Source organism: Hemitrygon akajei, chromosome 7 (assembly GCF_048418815.1).
Source record: "Hemitrygon akajei chromosome 7, sHemAka1.3, whole genome shotgun sequence".
NCBI lineage: Eukaryota > Metazoa > Chordata > Chondrichthyes > Myliobatiformes > Dasyatidae > Hemitrygon > Hemitrygon akajei.
This window is the reverse complement of record NC_133130.1, coordinates 182,426,056-182,445,462: the sequence shown is the minus strand read 5'-3', so window position 1 is coordinate 182,445,462 and position 19,407 is coordinate 182,426,056. Positions and strand designations below refer to the sequence as shown.

Here is a 19,407-nt window from a genome sequence, read left to right as displayed (position 1 = left end):
CTGATTCAATCTTTATTTCAAACCTTTTTCTATCTTGAATGGTCACACATTTTACCATGATTACTCTTCGTACAAATATAATGACATCATTAAAAGGCCACAGGTCCGTTGGCAGGTTGCCTCTTCCTTGGTGGCGGCAGCAACTCAAAAACTGGCAACTTTGAGGGTACATTTCATATAAACCACTGTGATAAAATGTTAAGTTCAGTAAAGCTAGCAAGGAAGGGCCAACCCTTCTAAATCAATAACTGGTAAGTCATGGCAATCGGGCACTCCTGCAGGGTCAGGTTCCCAGTAGCAAATTGAGAAAATGGAAATTCATCTAGATGTGTTCAAAACTGGAAGAAAAGCAGGGCTTCCACAAAGGAAATACTAATCTCACCTTTGCTATCATCAGGTCCTTCTGGTGCAGTTCAATGTGGACTTTCCCTTGCACTTCATCATGTTGTAGTCGGTCCATGAGATGTGTCTGCAGCAGGTTCTGTTTTTGCAGCTCCTCTCGCTCAGCTACCAGCTGCTGGTAGGCTGCCGTGTACTGTTGTAGATGAGTGTAGAACTGATCCCTCTGAACCAGCAAGGCCTGAGCTTCCTGTGATTTCAGTTCAAGCTGTGGAAACACAAGTGGCACAAGAACCTCAGCTGAACTAGTTACTGATCTTTAATTCATCTCTCCTGGAGGACGTCTGTCAGTATAGACAAGCCTGCTAAACTAAACGTGACAACAAGAGGGCAGAAGGAGAATTGTTATATACCATATGTGATAAATTTATACAATAGGCAAGACTGGTATGATGATACCATGGGAAATTATGCCTTGTTTGGTTTGATTTGTAAATAGTGGTATCTGCATCATTCACTGATGACAAATGGCAATACAGAATTCAGCAATTCATGTTATCCTAATTAGAGAACAAAAACAAGAATGGCAATTATCATTGTTCAGAAAAATTATAATACACTTCTTTGAAATTCTGGAATTTTCATCCATTTTCTTACAAGTGCCTTGTTTTCCCCTACAATATTCTATGTTCCATGTGCCATTTTATTGCATATCTATCAGTAGACAAGATTTTTTTCTCATCCTAAATGTAGTATCTCCACCTACTTGAACATGTATTTCTTTTAAGGATGAAAAACCTGGAAGCATGTTGTTTTGCATCTTCCATTCAAAGAAAATTTGATCAACCTGATTTGATCCTAATGATATATTTCATTAGCTGCTTAGGAAATTTGTTATGTCAAAGGCATTCGCAAATTTCTTCAGATCTACCATGGAGAGCATTCTAACTGGCTGTATCACTGTCTGGTATGGGGGGGGGGGGTAGTGACTACTGCAGAGGATTGAAATAAGCTGCAGAGAGAGATGATGAGAATTAATCTAAGGGAATTGGGGGTGCAGGAACTCACATTAAAAGGGTTGCTGAGCATGGGTGAGAGAGCACAGGTTAGGGTATTTTTACCTTTTAAGGGTTACAGGGGTTTTTTATAGGATATGATGGATAAACAGGAATAGGGTACTAGGATGGCTAAAGATGGAGGATAAAGTGTAGATTAGGGTATGTGTGTGTGAGATTGGGTGAAGGGATTTAGAATGTGAGTCTATCGCACTCCGGAGCAGAAGGTGGTGGTAATGCACCACTAAGCCGGGTGCCAACCGCCGTAAAACAAGACAGAGAGAGAGAGAGTTGTAAACTTAGCTACATCATGGGCACTAGCTTCTGTAGTATCCAGGACATCTTCGAGGAGCAATGTCTCAAAAAGCCTCATCTACCATTAAGGACCACCATCACCCAGGATATGCCTCGTTCTCATTGCCACCATCAGGAAGGAGGTACAGAAGCTGAAGGCACACACTCATCAATTCAGGAATAGTTCTTCCCCTCTGCCATCTGATTTCAGAATGGACACTGAACCCATGAACAGTACCTCACTACTTTTTTATTTCTACTTTTGCACTACCAATTTCTCAAGCATCTACCAAGCTGATAAATATAAATACAGTACCATGGCTACAGAGAATTAACTCAACCCAGCCAACAGTGTAAATTAACAGCATGTTCTACTTTCGCAGCAAATGTTCACGTTGCCCAAAATAACATGCTCCATTTGTTAACCATCGAAGGAAATTATCCTTTTCAAGAAATGAGCCTAGCCACCCTACCATGCTTTTAGACACATTCATCCGCCTCGATCAGTTAAAGGATGCCTATCCTATTGAAACAATCAGTTTCAGGTCAGCTTGAGTCAGATTCCACTATGCCCGCCACTAGGCTCAGTGGGTGAGCTTAACAGCATCAGTGAGCAGAGGCTGTGTTGTATTGAGACTTGGCCAGGGAAAACAAAAGGGACTTGACCTGGGAGTGGAATGTGATTTCAGGTGTATGCTTCATCTTAGAGAGCAACATCTGCCCAGGGAGTGTGCAGCAAACAACCCCTAAGGTCAGACAGCCTGCTCCCTGAAACTGAGTTCAAGTTTGTACAGTGGGGGAGTGAGGTGGAGACAGTTTTGGTAAACAAGGAACTTTACCTGGGTTTTGGGAGCCCTTTTTAGGTGAAAATGCTATAAAGAATGACATATTCTTCCAGCACCTCCCCAGGTTAGTTGAGCTATGAACAAACTGTCAGGACTTGCACTAAATCCAGAATCAGACAGGCCCAAATTGAGCTGTATTTTTATACATGAGAAGACACTATTCCTAGGTACAAAAATGAACATGTCAGAGAAAGGTGTATGACTCAGGAATAAAGCATCCACAGGGCACGATGTAATGTAGAATGCATGTTTCCTGATCTTAAAGTTCATTTTGGCATAAGTGATTCCTTAAATGAAAGTGTGATCAGATTGAAAACCACAGTACAGTAACATTAAGTATTCTGGTATTCACACTTTGGATGAAATCAATACCTTTTCTTTCAAATCAGCCACATCTTCCTGTAACTCTCCAATTCTCCGAGCCACCTCCTTCTTTACATGCTGCTCTGACTGTAATGCGCTGGCAAGTTCCATATTCTCATTGGTCTGTAGGAGGTAAGATTGCATATAGATTAAACAGAAGTCTGGCAGTGTTTCAAAAGGCTTCTTCCATACCTCCATGGAAAGTGCTGCAAAAATAGTATGATCCTTATTTTCATAATTTTACTGTTAGTCAAATAATTGCATAGAAATGGTCAAAACATGGAAAATGAAAAGGGGTTTTTAAATAGCATCACACTCACTACTGGCAGTCAGAAAGCCCAATGACTCAAAGCCAATAACATGCAAATGTTAATAGTATCAAGAATAGTTGGGGTAAAAAACCTTCTGAACTAGGTTTTGCCAAAAGCCAGCAACTGAACAGTAAAGGAAAACAAAGAAAAACAGATGCCATAAATCATAAAAATAGAAATGTTGGAAGAACTCGAACAGTTAAGCAACATCTGTGGAAAGACAAATCAGTTAATGTTTCAGGTCAAAGGCCCTTCCTCAGAACTGAGAGGAAGAGCAATGGAGTTTGTTTTCAAAACAGAGCTGAGGGAGAGAAGTGAGGTGCAAGACGAAAGACCGTATGGAGATTAGCTGAGAGATCAGGTGACAATAAGCACAAGTACTGATCATGGGCAAGGCATTTTAAAGAAAAGGTGAAAAAGGGACATAAGCGTAATAATGTGAATTGAAAGAGGAGTTTACTGGAAAATTCAATATTCATTCCAGATGGTTACAAAGTACCTACAGTACTGTGCAGAAGTCTTAAGCACATATATATATATATATATAGCAAGGGTGCCCAAGACCTTTGCACAGTACCGTATTTGTCAACGTGGAGTAGAGAGCAAGTCTGTAAATCTTGTGGGAACAAAGGATGGTGGGAATGACAAGAGTGGAACGGCACAGAAGGGGCACGGCACAGGTGGCAGAGGAGGAGTGCCAGAGGTGGGGGGTGGCGCAGGTGCAGACACACCCAACCCTGAGACACCAGGCAAGGTCATTTGATTCCAAACAATTGGTTTATTGATCATTACAGAATGTCTCTCTGTGCTCTCTGCTCCCTTCCCCTTTCCACACTCAGTCCACAATAGAGACCTAATCAGAATCAGGTTTATCACATAATTCTGCGTAAACTCACAAACATGGAAGTAGTCCAGTGCAATACATAAAACTATTACAGTACTGTACAAAAGTCTTAGGCTCCCTAGCTATAGATATGTGCATAAGACTTTTGTACAGTACTGTTATTGGAAGGTCTTGTTTTTCTAGTTAATTTTGGGCTTTACTACTTTAGTGGACGACAGAGAGACAGGTTGGAATTGGAGTGCCACCAAGGATCACCCCTCTACATTTCATTTCTTCCCTTTCTCCACTCTGCAATCTAACACCTCTCTCCACTCTTTCCCAGTTCTTCCCCAACCCAAAACATGAACTGGTCTTGTTTTCCATAGAGCCTATTTGACAGGCTAGGTTCTTTCAGCATTTGTTTTGTGAATAATGGAAAGATATTAGAAGACACTGGAACAGGTAAGAGAGAAGTGGCAATGGTTGTTATCACACTCAAAGTTATATATTTTTGCTCAAGGGATTCCTGATTCAGTGAGGAACAAGATAATACCCATCTAGGACAAAAGAAACACAGGAAATAATAGTAGAGCAAAAGGTGAACATATTATCCCAAAATTTGACAATAATTTCAATTTTGGACAGAGGTAAGAGAAGGTACAATGATGGAAGCCGTGACAACAGCACTCTGCAGAATGGCTAAATGATCACTCTAGATACAATAAAGAATAGCTTATGCTCAAGGTTTCCACAAATGCTGCTCTGAAAGAAATATACAGTGGAAAGATTCATCTACTAACCAAGAAAGATGGTTTTAGCACAGTCTGTTGTGGCAATTTGAATGTACAAGAACATAAAAAAGCTGGACTCAGTCCAATATATAACAGGCAAATCTATCCCCATCATTGGTAGCTTCTACAGGTGCCTAAATGTCCAGAGATCCCCATCATCCTGGCCATGCCACCTTCCTGCAGATATATCAGGCAAGAGGTAGGGAAGCCTGAAGTCCCACACCACCAGGTTTGAGAATAGCTACTAGTTCTTGAATTAATTGCACAACTCTAACCACTATTACCACTAATCACTTTGTAGCTAATGGACTTGTTCTGATTGTGTTCTTTCTTGTAAAAGTTGTGTATAATTTATCTTTGTTTTTCTTGTGAATGTTGCTTATATAATGCTATGTACCTCTGATGCTGCTGCAAGTAAGTTTTTCATTGCATTTATGCATATGACAATAAACTCAACTACATTGACTACAAAGGCTTCATGAATGGGAAGTCATAATTAAGACACAAATGATTTTAACTGGAAAAATCTGAACAAGTGATCCCTGAAATTGCTCAACCTTTTAAAAACAGCATGGTTAATCTGATGATATCTTTCTTGTTATCTATTGTAAAGATATCAATATGATTGAAAGAGTGCAGTGAAAATTTACAAGGATGTTGCAGGACTTGAGGATGAGTTACAGGGAAAGGTTGAATAGGTGATGGTTTTATTCCCTACTGTGTGAAAGAGAATAAGGAGAGATTTGAAAGGGGTATACACATTTATGAGGAGCATAGATATGGTAATTGTAAGTAAGCTTTTTCCTATGAGGTTGCGTGACACTAGAAATAGAGGTCATGGGTTAAGGGTGAAATGGTCAAGAGGAACATAAAGGGAAATTTCTTCACTCAGAGTGGAGAGAGTGTGGAACAAGCTGCCTGCAGGGGTGGTCGATGCAGGTTCAATTTCAACATTTAAGAGAAATTCGTATCAGTACATCGATGGGAGGGGTATGGAAGGCTGTGAACAGGTGCAGGTTGAAGAGACTAGGCAGATAAATATTTCTTTATGGACTAGATAGCCAAAGGGCTTGTTTCTGTGGTGTAGTGCTCTGGGACTATTATTGCAGCCCTACTTTCCTATCCTATTGCTTCATCCCTTGGTTCCCCTCAGATCAAAAAAATCATCAGTTTCAGCATGAACAAACAAAATTAACTGGTCAGCAATTACTCAGATCCAACTCCTTCCATAAAACAAAGATGAACATATAAAATTTTAGCTTCAGATTTGCACAGATACAAAATCACAGTAACTGCATACTAATCACACCCTAAAATGTATGGTAAATTTTCAGGATTATAAATACCAAAGTACATTTTCAGGATTACAAGCACAAAATCACAATGTGCCTATCAGTAAAAAAACAGGATTTTAACAATAAGCGATCGTAGAATACATACAAGTTTCACAAATCCGTTTTGAAGCTCTGCTAGCTGTTCCTTGAGATCACGGTTCTGTGTCAGCGCCCTGCTTATCGTAGCTTTGTCATTCTGCATACTTTCCAGCAGTTGCTTCCGGTCCACGGAATCATCATTGTAGCGCTCCACTGTTCGCTCCAGTTCCTGCAGTTTCTCTTCCTGCTCTTGGTTCAAACGACTCAGCTGCTCATTGTCACAAACCTAAAGAGGCCAACAGCACTGAGGTCAGTAGCAAACTCCTGGAGGTGTGAGGCAGCAGTACTAACTACTTTACCACCCTAACTGTACCTTTACATGTCTAATGAAGTTGGCTAATTCACTGTATAACACATTGTGCAGAAAGTTCCAGTTCCAGAAAATATTACAGAAATGCACCAGTCTATTTACGTCAATCTAGGACTGATGCATATCATTGATCTGAAAACATTTTAACTCTGCTTCTCACTGTAAAGACGCTGTCTGACCTGCTGAGCATTTCCAGAAATGTTTCCTTCCAAAATTCAATTAACATTGTCAGAAATGACCAAACTATTATTAATCCAAATCATATTTCTCTTGTCAATAGGAACTTTTTAAAGCAGTCACACATTCCACAATTATAGATCAAATGTTTCCCACTGTAGTCACTGGAATTTAACAGGTATCCTATCATCCTTTTTTTTAAATAGGAGTGTTTTGTGCAGTTTTCCCTACGTCGATTGACAGAGATCATTCTATTATTTAGAGTAGCTACAATGACTTTCACTCCTTCCTTTAAATACTTGGATCAAAACCAGGATCTGTCAATCTCTTATGCATTTATTTTCCACTTCACTTATTAGTTTTGAAGTGCCATTGATTTTCTATTATTTTATCCACTGAAGGTTTGCAGAGTGGTTTGCGCTGTGAACATTCTGTTACCTCCCCTCTCTCATTGAGCAGATTAAAAACATCTGAAAGCACATACTGCCAGGCTCAAGGACAGCTTCTATCCCACTGCTATCAGACTCTTGAACAGACCTCTTGTGTGATAAGATGAACTCCTAGCCTTAATATACCACATTATGGTCTTGGATATCATTTACCTGCACTGCATGCTTTCGGTTGCTTTTATACTTTATTCTGCATTGTTATTGTTTTACCTATTCTAGCTCAATGCATTGTGTAATGATTTGAACTATATAAATATTATGTAAGACAAGCTTTTTACTGTATCTTGGTAATGTCACAATAATAAACCAATATTCAATACTATTTTTATCACATTTAAATCACTCTAAAATCTTAGTAGCTATTTTATGCTTCCCTCCTTTCAACTCATTCTGAACTCAATTATTTACTATAAGACTGCTAATCAAATCAGGCCACTCCTCTACTAATTTTAAGGTGTTCTGCTCCAGTCCCAATTCAGAGACATGCTGTTGCAGAAAACTAATTTAATTGGATTCCAGAAAATCAGCACACTTTTGATATGAGTGAGTCTGCTTATTACAATCAATAAGGATGTTGAAACTTCTCACTAGAACCATTCACTACTACAAGAAACTATTCTCCCACATTACAGCTGCTTATATGCAACATCTAGTAATGTGAGTAGATTTTTAAATCCATTGTATTTCCATTTAGCCCTCATTAAATCAGCACTCCATCATTTTCCATGTCTTACCAGCAGTCATAACCTGTATTTACATAGCTTTGAAGGCATCCCTCAACAACCTTTCAAGTTGAATTTGCACCTAATATTCATTTAATTTGCTTGACACAATTATAGCGCCAGCAACCCAGGTTAAACTCTACCAGTTTGTGAGGAGTTTGTTCATCCTCCCATGACTCTGGGTTTCCTCCCACATTCCAGACTTACGGGTTAGTAAGTTAATCAGTCATATGGGCATACTTGGGGAACACAGCCTCATTGGGTCGAGAGGACCTGTTACCATGATGTGCAATTAACTCCTACCTGTGCCTGGTATTGAGTGTACAACTCCTCTTTCTCTTGCTGAAGCTGTTTGATGCTCTCTTCCAGTAATCTCTCTTGCTCTGTGGGGCCTCTGGGCTGTGCAGTGGTCAGGCTTTCCCTGACCTCACAAGGTATTTCTAAACAACACAAGGCAATCAGCATTAAGACATTTGCACTTCATTTACATTACCAAAAAAAGGTTCCATGGTTTACATTATCAAGTTCACTTTCAATTACAAAATTTTAGGATTTTTAAACAGTGGTTGAAGTCATGGACTTCAAGGTTCTAATTCACCAAAGTAACCATGGCAGCTCTCTAAATTCAGGGGGACCCACTTCTCACATCCTTAACTTCTCTTTTTCATACATTTTCACAATTTCCTTTTAAAAAGCTGCTTTAGATTTTGTTTCCTTATCTATTTTGCAAACTACTTCTGTAGAAAAATTTGCCAAGAACAACCATGGTCAAGACCATGATGCCCCACATCATACAACACGGTACATAATAATGCTGATAATCCATTTTGCAGGATGGCATCCCATGTCTGTTCATCAAGCTGAAAGAACAGCTAACATATGTGAAGCAACTAATATGTTAGAGACGAAAACATGAGGAAATCTGCAGATGCTGGAAATTCAAGCAACACACACAAAATGCTGGTGGAACGCAGCAGGCCAGGCAGCATCTATAGGAAAGAGCAGAGTCGATGTTTCGGGCCAAGACCCTTCATCAGGAATAAATCAAAGAAGAGATAGTAAGAGATTTGAAAGTGGGAGGGGGAGGGAGAGATCCGAAATGACAGAAGACAGGAGGGGGAGGGATGAAGCTAAGAGCTGGAAAGTTGATTGACAAAAGGGATACACAGCTGGAGAAGGGAAAGGATCATGGGATGGGAGGCCTAGGGAGAAAGAAAGGGGGAGGGAAGCACCAGAGGGAGATGGAGAGCAGGCAAGGAGTGATTGTGAGAGAGACAGAGAGAGAAAAGAAAAAGGGGGGGTGAGAGGGTGAGTGAGAGAGTGAGAGAGTAAGAGAGTGAGAGAGAGAGAGAGAGAGAGAGAGAGAGAGAGAGAGAGAGAGAGAGAGAGAGAGAGAGAGAGAGAGGATGGATAAATAAGGGATGGGGTAAGAAGGGGAGGAGGGCATTAACGGAAGTTAGAGAAATCAATGTTCATGCCATCAGGTTGGAGGCTACCTATACGGAATATAAGGTGTTGTTCCTCCAACCTGAATGTGGCTTCATCTTGACAATAGAGGAGGCCGTGGATAGACATATTAGAATGGGAATGGGATGTGGAATTAAAATGTGTGGACACTGGGAGATTCTGCTTTCTCTGATGGACAGAGCACAGCTGTTCAGCGAAACGGTCTCCCAGTCTGCGTTGGGTCTGAGGGAGGAAGTGTAAAGGCAGGTGTAGCACTTGTTCTGCTGTTATTATTAGAGACTAGAATTAGAATCCAGTAGCAAAGTTTTAGCTACCTGTTCAAATAGCTCTTTATATGGATCAGTAGATGCTTATTTGATAAAGGTCCTGTGAAGTACCTCAGGACATTAAACTGAGAGTTGTCTTGTTGCTAAGGTACAATTCTATTAGAACATATGAGCTATTTTACGGTGGTGTGCACAACCAGCCAATAAATCATTTACAATCTCAATTAGGTTTCACAGCCATGCATCCATTTGGCAGGTGAGAACCTGGGCTTGTTAGTTTTCTCAGTTGATGCTAGCTTACCAGAGATCAATTTATTCAGCTGAATCAAGACCCTAATAACTGAATACTCACTCATTAACCTTAGCTTACTACAAGGAGAGCACCTTTGATTTAAATGACCCCAATGGCACTGTAGTGAAAGCTTTGGTCCAGAGTTTGATCTTTATTTGCGATGCTATTTGTGGTTGCTCTCACGCTTTCCTAGTACCCACCAGGGTTTCAGCCAGGTGCTACAGTTTTCCCCCTCTTCCCAGACATGTGCATTACTTAGTCAGCTACTGCAAGTTTCCACAGCTGTAGGTAAGTACAGGACATACTGTAATGCAGCACCATGTCAAATGGTTACGGTAATACTTTACAGCTGCTGCAATTGGAAGATCGGGGGTCCAGTTCCCACTGCTGTCCGTAAGAAGTTTGTATGTTCTCACCATGTTTTCTCCCGGCGCTCCATTTTCTTCCCAATGAAGTGGCGGAGCAGACTAAATGGATGAATGGCTGAATTCTAATCCTATATCTTATGTATGGGTTAAGATTAGTAAGTTGTGGACATGCCATGTTGGCACTGGAAGAACAGTAATACGTATGAGCTGCCGCCAGCACATCCTTGGACTGTATTGGTTGTTAACACAAACGACACATTTCACCGTATGTTCCGATGTACATGTGACAATCTTTAACCTTTGTCTTTAAATGGCAAAAGAATCAAAGGAAAATTGACAGGCACTTGAGACAAAATAAGTTGTGGAGCTAAGGGAGACAAGGCCAGAATGCAACTCAAGGCATCACTGATGGCAGTCACCATGGATCAAATCAGCTGAATGGCTTCACTTTGAATTTATAAGTAAATATTAGACTATATGGTTAAGAGTACCAAGATCCATTTCAGTTCATCCCAAGGTACCTCAAGGTCAGAAACTCAAGTATACAAGCTACACAAACAACAAATAAATGAACTGTACTGCCATACATTAAGAACATCTCAGAAATGACAGTAAGACTGCTTCAGCAGCACATCACAGTTACTCACAAACTAACTGCAACTTTGAGAAGGAACCTATCAGAAATCAAAGTGCAACAAAGTGTGACTGATAGAGTAAATGTTATCTACAACATCCAGTGCAGTGACTGCAACAAGTACTACATTGGTCAAACAGGAAGAAAACTATCGACCAAGATACACGAGCATCAGCTAGTGAATAGAAGGCATAACCCATTCTCACTAGTATCAGGTCATGAAGAAGGAGCAGGACACCATTTCAACTGGACGAGAGCCAGAGTCTTGACTCAAGCAAGAACAAGAAAAGTACGAGAATTCCTCGAAGCGTGGTCCTCTACAGAAGGATCCTTCAACAAACACATTGACATAGATCGGTATATGAATCCTTACTAAAAGCGAAACGACGACGAATATAATCAATGAATTGCCAGTAATCTCGGGATCTGGACAGTGAAGCAAGCACTTCCAATGGATCTCCCTCAAAGCTAGCCAATCAGAATCTTCTACTGCTAAACTGCCCACAGCTAACCAGATCACAACATCTAATCAATAGCCACTGAGACCCCAGAGGAGTATATAAGCCGCCATTTTGAAGAGACAACACCCTCAACTGCATAGATGGCTTCTCGATTGGAGCCAAAGTGCCTGCAAGCATTCTACCAAGCTCTTTGATCAACCAAACTTTCAAATCTATTTTAGTGAATTAACCCAACTCCGATCCTTGGGAATCAGAATTCCAAGTATACATCATAATCACAAAACAGATCCCATTTTAAATGAGAATTGGTGGAAGATAACAGGACTTATTTTAACCAAAGGAACACCAAGTTAGAAAAGACCTTAAACAGTTATTATTGGCCGCTGAAGGAATTCAGACATTTATGCCCAGCACAATACCAATGGAAAATTAACAAAGAGAAAATCTTGTTGATTTTCTGCTGAGATCCCCCCAGCATTTTGTGTGTATCATATTCATTTCACTATATACAATATGATTTATATAGGCACATCTACACTCAGAGGCCACTTTATTAGATATACCTGTACCCCTGCTCATTAATGTAAATTTCTAATCAACCGCAATAACCACACCTTACAACAGTGCTGTGCAAATGAGCACCTTTGAATGCACAACACATCAAACCTTGAAATGGATGGGCTACAGCAGAAGACGACTATGACCATACACTCAAGTGGCCACTTTGTTAGCTGCAAGTGGCCACCAAGTGTATGGAAATGTCAGCAGGTTGGCATCTTTTGTGTAAGGTAGAAACTATTAATGTTTCAAGTCAATAAACCTCTCATTTGTTTATTCTTCTGAGTATTTCCAGCACTTTGTTTTCATTTCAGCTTTCTAGCAGTTGTAATGCTTTAACCAAATGCTGACAAACTATTGAATTACCTGATCTACTCTTGAGGTCAGCCAATGATGCCTCCAGGTCTTGTATTTGCTCAAGATTTTGCTTCTTTTCCTCTGAAAGTGCATTTACCTGCAAAGACAAAATGATCAATGGTTCTATGGAGATGGAAGAAATTACTAAACCAATGCGCATTCACAGAGTGGAGATTTTTTGCTGAGGTGAACATGGCAAATTGTACAAGCACTTCATGATTATCTGTCTTCAGAAACTGAGCATTTTCATATACACTCTGCATATGAAAATATGTAAATCACAAAATACAACTCCAAACAAAAATTAATTTAAAATAAAATGGAGAGATTGGAAACACTGAGGTAAAGCAACACCCACACAATTTTTAAAACATACAAAGCAATATTTCAATATCCTGTAGTTAAAGCAAGAAATTATAGCTGCTTTTATTATTTTCACTGGTTATCCTACATATAGATTCTGGGTCATTTCCCTGCTGGCTTATATACCCAAGTACATTAGGTCAATAACCCATCATCAGAACGTGCCAACATCTTCTATTTTTATTTCAGCTCACTACCTGTAATAGTTTGCTCATTTATTACAAGGATCTGTACAAAAGGAATTTGGCAGACATGTTGTTTCGTGGTTTATTTTTCAGAGTGAAGGTGGAGAGAGCCAAGAGGGTTGAGGACCACCAATCTCTGTTGCATTGCTCCTGCAACTTTTCAATAACAGCCAGTGTCTCAAAGAAAAATGCCATTGACAGGGAAAGCAAATGGCTACCTCTGCAGCATGGCCCCTAGCCTCCAGCAGCAGGATTGTAAATGGTCATTTGCTATGTCTAGCTTGTGCAGTCCTGTGCAGGACATTGGGGAGCCCCCACAGCCTTATTAAACAAATCCAAAGAATGTCCAGACAAGATCATCTACAAAAAGCCAGAGCGGAAGAGGAAGCAAATTTAAAATAAACATGAAATTTGCATGAAGTAGAATGCAATGCCTGGTCAGTCAATGACTAAACATTCAATGAAAACTTTTAAAAAGTGAAGCACTATATATTTTGGAAAATATAATGGGCTAGAGGGAAGCAGCACTGAAAATTATAAAGTGGACAGCTCTTTCAAAAAAACCTACAAAAGAATAATGCACCAAATAACCAATTTATGCTGCAAGATTTTGTGACATCTTGCATAACCCAAACCTGTCTGCACCAAAAAAGGTGAAAAGGACACCATCCCATCTCACCAGGAGACATCCAATAGAAACAACCCTTAATAATTGGATATCAAACATATAATGTGTTCACTTTCAGAATTCAACCATATGTTGTTTTCAATAACTATAATATTTAGTCATTGTGTGTGAACTGAAGCAACATATTCACTACAAACTTAGTTCTTACTGTTACCACTAACTTGTGCTGCAAGTTGCTGAATTTTCTCTTGCCACACACTGCCCTCCTCCTGCAGCTTCTGAGCGTACTGATCTCTTTCAGCAAGTAGTAGTCGTAATGATTCTGACACCTGTAAAATGACAAGTGTAATTTCAAAATGCAGCACATTTTGTGCAAAGTATTTTCCTCCGTTAAGAGTTCTTTCTCATATTAAGACAAACAGCTTAAGTTGGGAGGATTTTAAATTTAAAATTGCATCCTTCAATATAACAGAACCACATGAATTTAAAAAGGCATTACAATGTAAATAAGCAAACGACTCTTGATACTTAGCCTAAAGATTCAGCCATCCATCAACCTGACAGAAAGGCTGTAGTTTATTGTAATTTCAAAGATAATTTTACTTATGACCAATTGCAAAATAACAAGTAATTGGACTGATAGCACCACAATTGTTCTCAACAGTTTCTGCTCAAGCTGCTTCCCCCCACCCTGCTGCCATACTTCCAGCTACTGTGGCACAAATTATTGCAACCCTTCTTCCTCCATTCTCTGCAAGAGGAAGATTCCACAAGACCAACAAGAGCTCTTCTCATGCTCCTCAGTTAGTTTCCTGGCAGCCAGGCTAGAAAACAACTAAATATTAATAACATAGAGGTCAAGATTTCCCGTGTCATGTACAAAGGATTGAAATCCAACTAAGCAATTTTCAATCATGTAATCCTTACTTGCATCAACTGTGCTTCAAAATGAGTTTTTTCTTGAAGAACCAGGTGCAGTTGCTGATTAACATCTGGCAGCCCTGACTGGCTTGAGAACTGAAAGGGAAAACAAAAATAATACTCAGAAACTTCCATCCACATAATACATATACTGTAACATTCAACATAAATTCTCAAATGACACTAAATTATTATATTCAAAATAAGATTTCACAGTGAGAAAGCTCTGAGTGATAGAACACCAATTCATTTAGGTCAGTGAGAAAACACTTGTGCTGCAATCTAACACAGAATGGGGAAAAAAATCACTCAATAGGCAGATCCAGCAAAACAGCGCTCCAAATCATGTACCCAAGGTTACCTCACACACACTGTTTGCTAGACCAGTGTACAACAATCATTATTATTTGTAAAACCAATGAAAGTTATCAATGATCAATGAATTTCTTTCTCAGCATACTAAGTGTACACAAATGAAGCTATGAATTAGCCCTGTCAGTGTTGAGCAAGGAGTAGCATTGGCCCAAACAATGACTGCTGAAATACTGCAGTACGTTTCAAAAATCTTGCAGCTGCTTTACACGATCCGTATCAATCTGGTAAGAGACTGTGTTTTTATTCCCCTTAGGGTTTCTCTCTCTTTCTCTCTTCCCCCCTCTTCTAAGTGTCTTAAGCCCTTTATGCTTGAATCTACAGTATAAGCCAATAACTGAATCACCCAGACACAGAGGACAATATTGAAATAGAAGCTGTCCCACCTGTTGAACCATCAGCTCAGCCATTTCCAATTTCTTGTGCAAATCTTCAATGTTGTGTTTCATTGTGTCATTTTCTGATACCCTGGACCGCAATTGTTCTGAGAGCTCAGAGTTCTGCTGTTTTACTTCTTCACTCAGTTTACTGAAAATTTAATATAAATTTGTTATTTGTTAATAAATTAGAGTTAGGCTTAAATGTTGTATAACTAACATTTGTTTGAAACTCACTTTAGTCTGTATACTTCTTGTTTAAGATTCTCTCGCTCTTTTTCAAGCTCTTTGCTCATCTGTAAAGAAGCGGTTTAACGTAAGCAAATTTTATTTGCTTAAATTGAAAATTGGACTGTCCGATAAAGAGTGGCCTGGGCACTTACTTTGTCAGACAGTTTCTGCTGGGATGAGATGGAGGACAGTGTTCGTTCCAGCTCTGCCACTCTCTGCCGTGATGACTGCAACTTGTTACTTAGATCTTCCACTTCACCTAGGAAAAAGAAAAATAGGATTCAGATACTGCTGGGAAAGACCATTTCTTTTACTCAGACAAGCCTCCAGATAGATGTTGCTGGAACAAATTACAAGAGATATGTTTTTTTGTAAGGCTGTTCATGACCTCAGATTAATCTCAAGGTTCTTTATAGTCAATGAACAGCCTTTTGAAGGGTGTGGTTGTTACATGGATAAATTTGGCATGAATCCATAAAGAGTATTGAGAAGAATCACAAATCAAGGATCGGCTTAGAATTTACTTGCTTGAAAAATAATAATGGAGCATTCCTTTAGTGTGTTGAACTATCAATGTAGAACAATTTCTCATTATACTAAAAACATAAAAGATAAAAGCAGAAGCCATTCAGCTCCTCATATCTGCCCCATTATTCAGTAAGTTCAGTGTGATTGGCCTTTACTAATCTCACATCTCCTGACTTCCTTTGTTTCTAAAAACCTTCCAATTTACTGTGGTGCCTCATCCCATGCAGCAACAGTTTAGTTCTGGTGTTCCACTTGGTCATGTTATGATTCCAGCCCCCTCCTTGAGAATCACAAGATCGCTATTAATTCGGGTCTTGGACCCAGGAAATGAGAGAGAATCCTCAAGGTTTTGGAATGTGTCCTGGCCCCTCAGCAAGACAAAGCAACGGATTTGGCCACCGTTTCTTGGAGACACCTTTGTGGATTGTGATCCTATACTACGTGCCAGCTCTCAGGGCAACGTGGGCTGGGCTACGGGGAGAGATTGCATCATCCCAACCTGATTGACATCTGAGACCCCGTGAGTCCAGATAAAAAGAGGGGCTGTAGAGACGGCCCCTCAGACACACCAGAAGAGACGCTAGCGATCCCGTATAGCGGGCAGCCATTTGAAGGAAGCCACGTGTGTTCGGTTCCCAGGCCTGGGAGCTGGTGGCTGATACCACAGAAACGAGTTTCTGTAACTAACAACGGGGAACCAACTCCCCCGACACATCGGATCGGCCTCATCAAAAGACCCAGGCAAGTTTCTCTTATCACAAATCTCTCTCTCTCTCCAAGTGAAAACCCAGCGGTCCCCAAAGGCTAAAGCCTGCATGAACTTGAGAGACTTTTATATTTCCATCGGACAATATTTTTACCCCTAGACAAAAACGATAGAGCTACTTCTTATTGATGATTATTACTATACCCGCGCTTTAGATTGAGTATTGACGACGTATATTATCTGAATGTTTGTATTAACCTTATTTTTGTGCCCCTTTATAAATAAAAACTTGTAAAAATAGTACCATCAGACTTCAACGGACCTCTCTATCTTTGCTGGTAAGTGACCCAGTTACGGGGTTCGTAACAGTCACATAAGTTTAAATGTAAGCTCCCATTTTGATTTTCCAGCAAGAGGACTTCAGCAGACTGAAGCAATGACTGTGGATTCACAACAAAATATGAAGTGCTTTCAATTATTCATATTAGCAGCTTTAAAAAAGTTCTGAATACATACAAGTTCAGGATGTCACGAAACAGTTTATAACAGACAAGGTCATCTTGTAAGGCAGTTGGACTGCAGGAAGCATAGCAGCCAAAATGTACACACAAATTAACCTCAAACCACAATCTGACAATGGTCACATCATCTACTTCAGTGACACTGTTGAGCAATGAATTCACTGAAACATTTATTTAACCATGTTGCTCTGAAAGCATCACAAGGCCACAAGCAAAAGGCCATATAGTCAGCTCCAGAATTGACCAGTAGAGATACCTCAAGGGTTTGCCCATCAATAATAGTCAGGCTCAAGTGATGTAGAAGTGGTTGAGAAGAATATCAGACTAGAGTAATGTGACAATATGCAGAGAAATTAGTAAGTTTGCAGAACAAGCTTGTAAACTAATTTTGATAGACAGAATAAAGTGGGCATACTTGCACATTATATTAGTCAGAATACAGTATCCACCACACACATGAATAACTAAATTTAGGGATATAGGTTAATAATACAACAAAGGCAACCAAAACACTGGGGTTCATTTACAATAAGCTAGGATTGAATAGCAGTACAGTAGTGCTAAATTCTACAGAATCTTTGGCTCTATTTTTGAGTATAGTTCTGGTTTCCATTTTACACACAACACAAATGCATTTAAGGTGATGCTAGATAAGCACACAAAGGGTAAATAAAAAGGAGGTCCCATTAGAAAAGGAGGAGTGGAAATAGGTTCCTGTTGCCTGGGAAAGTGAAATAGGTGTGTGCTCCAACTTATAAGCCACTATGAGTCTTAAGGCCAAAAACAACCTGTTGGAGGAACTCTATGGAGGCAAAGGTATAGCTGACGTTTCAAGTTGATACTTTGCATCACAAATCAACCTAAATAGTTAACTATCCCTGACTCCACAGGTAGTCCCTGACCCAGTGTTCTTCCAACAGCTTGTTTTTTGCTTAGATCCAGTGAAGGACTGGCAATGAGATTCCTAGTCAGATTAGTATGGAGTTACAGGGGAACTAGCAAGTGGCAGTATACCCATGTATTTGGTGCCTTCATTCTTCTTGGTGGTCAATGTCACAGGTTTCAGAGGTACCTGGGCAAGTAACTGTGTGGAATTTTGTGGATGGTATGTAGTACAGGCACTGTACATCAGCAGAGTAGGGGATAACGTATATGGTAGTTTTGCAGTGTCATTCAAGCCATCTACCTTGTCCTCTATGGTATTCAGTTCTTTGAGAGCCGTTAGTGTTGCAGTCATCCAGGCATGCTCCCAACTTGTGCCTCGTACATGTAGAGAAGTCTCAAGGTGCCAGGAGATGAGTCAGTGGAAATCCAGATAGTCACAGGGAAACATGCATATGCCACACAGAAAGCACTGGAGGCCAGGTTTCAAACAATATCTTTTGCCCTGCAGCTCTGGTAACTGGGCCAGTATACTACCCACAATGAGCTCTGGAGCCAAGAGGTTCTGATGAAACCCTAATTGAATATAGGCAAGCACATCACTGGCTTTACAGCACTATTGATGATAGCTTCTGTCAGTGTCAAATAAAGACAGAAGCAAGAAAGCAAAGACTTTTTTTTAATAACTCAAAAAACTTTACCTGATTTAAGTCTTGCTGCCTGCTGTGTATGAACCAAAGCTGTCTGCAGCTCCGATTTCTCAGACACTAAAATTCCAATGGTCTGGATGTGAACCTAGAAATAATATTAAATGATTTCATTTTCTCAATGATTCAGTTCCGTAATCAACAATTATAATTAATTTTTTTTATTGGATGTGGGCAACAGGGACAACAGCAGCATTTATCATCCACCTTCAAGTTCTCCTGTTCTGAGAACATAATTATGAGTCAACTACATTGGTGTGTCTGAGGCAGATTTCCATCCCTGAAGTATATTAGTGAATCAAAAATGATTCTACAATAATATAGTGAACATATAGTTTCTATAAGTAGAACTGCTATATTTTTTTAAAATTCAAGTTTCATTGAATAGCTTAAGCTCCACAAACTTACTCAACATTTTACTTTGAAGTCACAATATATAGTTCATTGGCTACTTATCTTGGACAAATACTTCTATTTCTACTGGTTGAAATGCTTATATTCATCTAGAAATGCACAAAATGTTGGGGGAACTCAGGAGGTCAGACAGCATCTATGGAGGGAAGTGAACAGTCGACGTTTCAGGCGTGACCCTTCATCAGGACTGGAAAGGAAGGAGACAGAAGCCAGAATAAAGTGGTGGGGGAAGGAGGAGGAGTTCAAGCTGGCGAGCG

At 39.9% G+C, this 19,407-nt stretch overlaps 1 protein-coding gene across 3 annotated transcripts in view; it reads right to left on the bottom strand.

The window, feature by feature from the left end:
- golga2 (golgin A2) overlaps nucleotides 1–19,407 on the bottom strand; it is an 87,130-nt gene that overhangs the window by 23,585 nt on the left and 44,138 nt on the right. For all 3 annotated transcript variants that reach the window (XM_073052812.1, XM_073052814.1, XM_073052815.1), the window contains 11 exons: nucleotides 18,731–18,824; nucleotides 15,545–15,651; nucleotides 15,399–15,457; nucleotides 15,171–15,312; nucleotides 14,419–14,508; nucleotides 13,713–13,820; nucleotides 12,325–12,412; nucleotides 8,216–8,352; nucleotides 6,262–6,480; nucleotides 2,906–3,019; nucleotides 383–607 (listed from right to left, as the gene is read on the bottom strand). In XM_073052812.1, coding sequence (XP_072908913.1) covers nucleotides 383–607; nucleotides 2,906–3,019; nucleotides 6,262–6,480; nucleotides 8,216–8,352; nucleotides 12,325–12,412; nucleotides 13,713–13,820; nucleotides 14,419–14,508; nucleotides 15,171–15,312; nucleotides 15,399–15,457; nucleotides 15,545–15,651; nucleotides 18,731–18,824 — 1,383 coding nt within the window. The remainder of the gene's footprint in view (nucleotides 1–382; nucleotides 608–2,905; nucleotides 3,020–6,261; nucleotides 6,481–8,215; nucleotides 8,353–12,324; nucleotides 12,413–13,712; nucleotides 13,821–14,418; nucleotides 14,509–15,170; nucleotides 15,313–15,398; nucleotides 15,458–15,544; nucleotides 15,652–18,730; nucleotides 18,825–19,407) is intronic.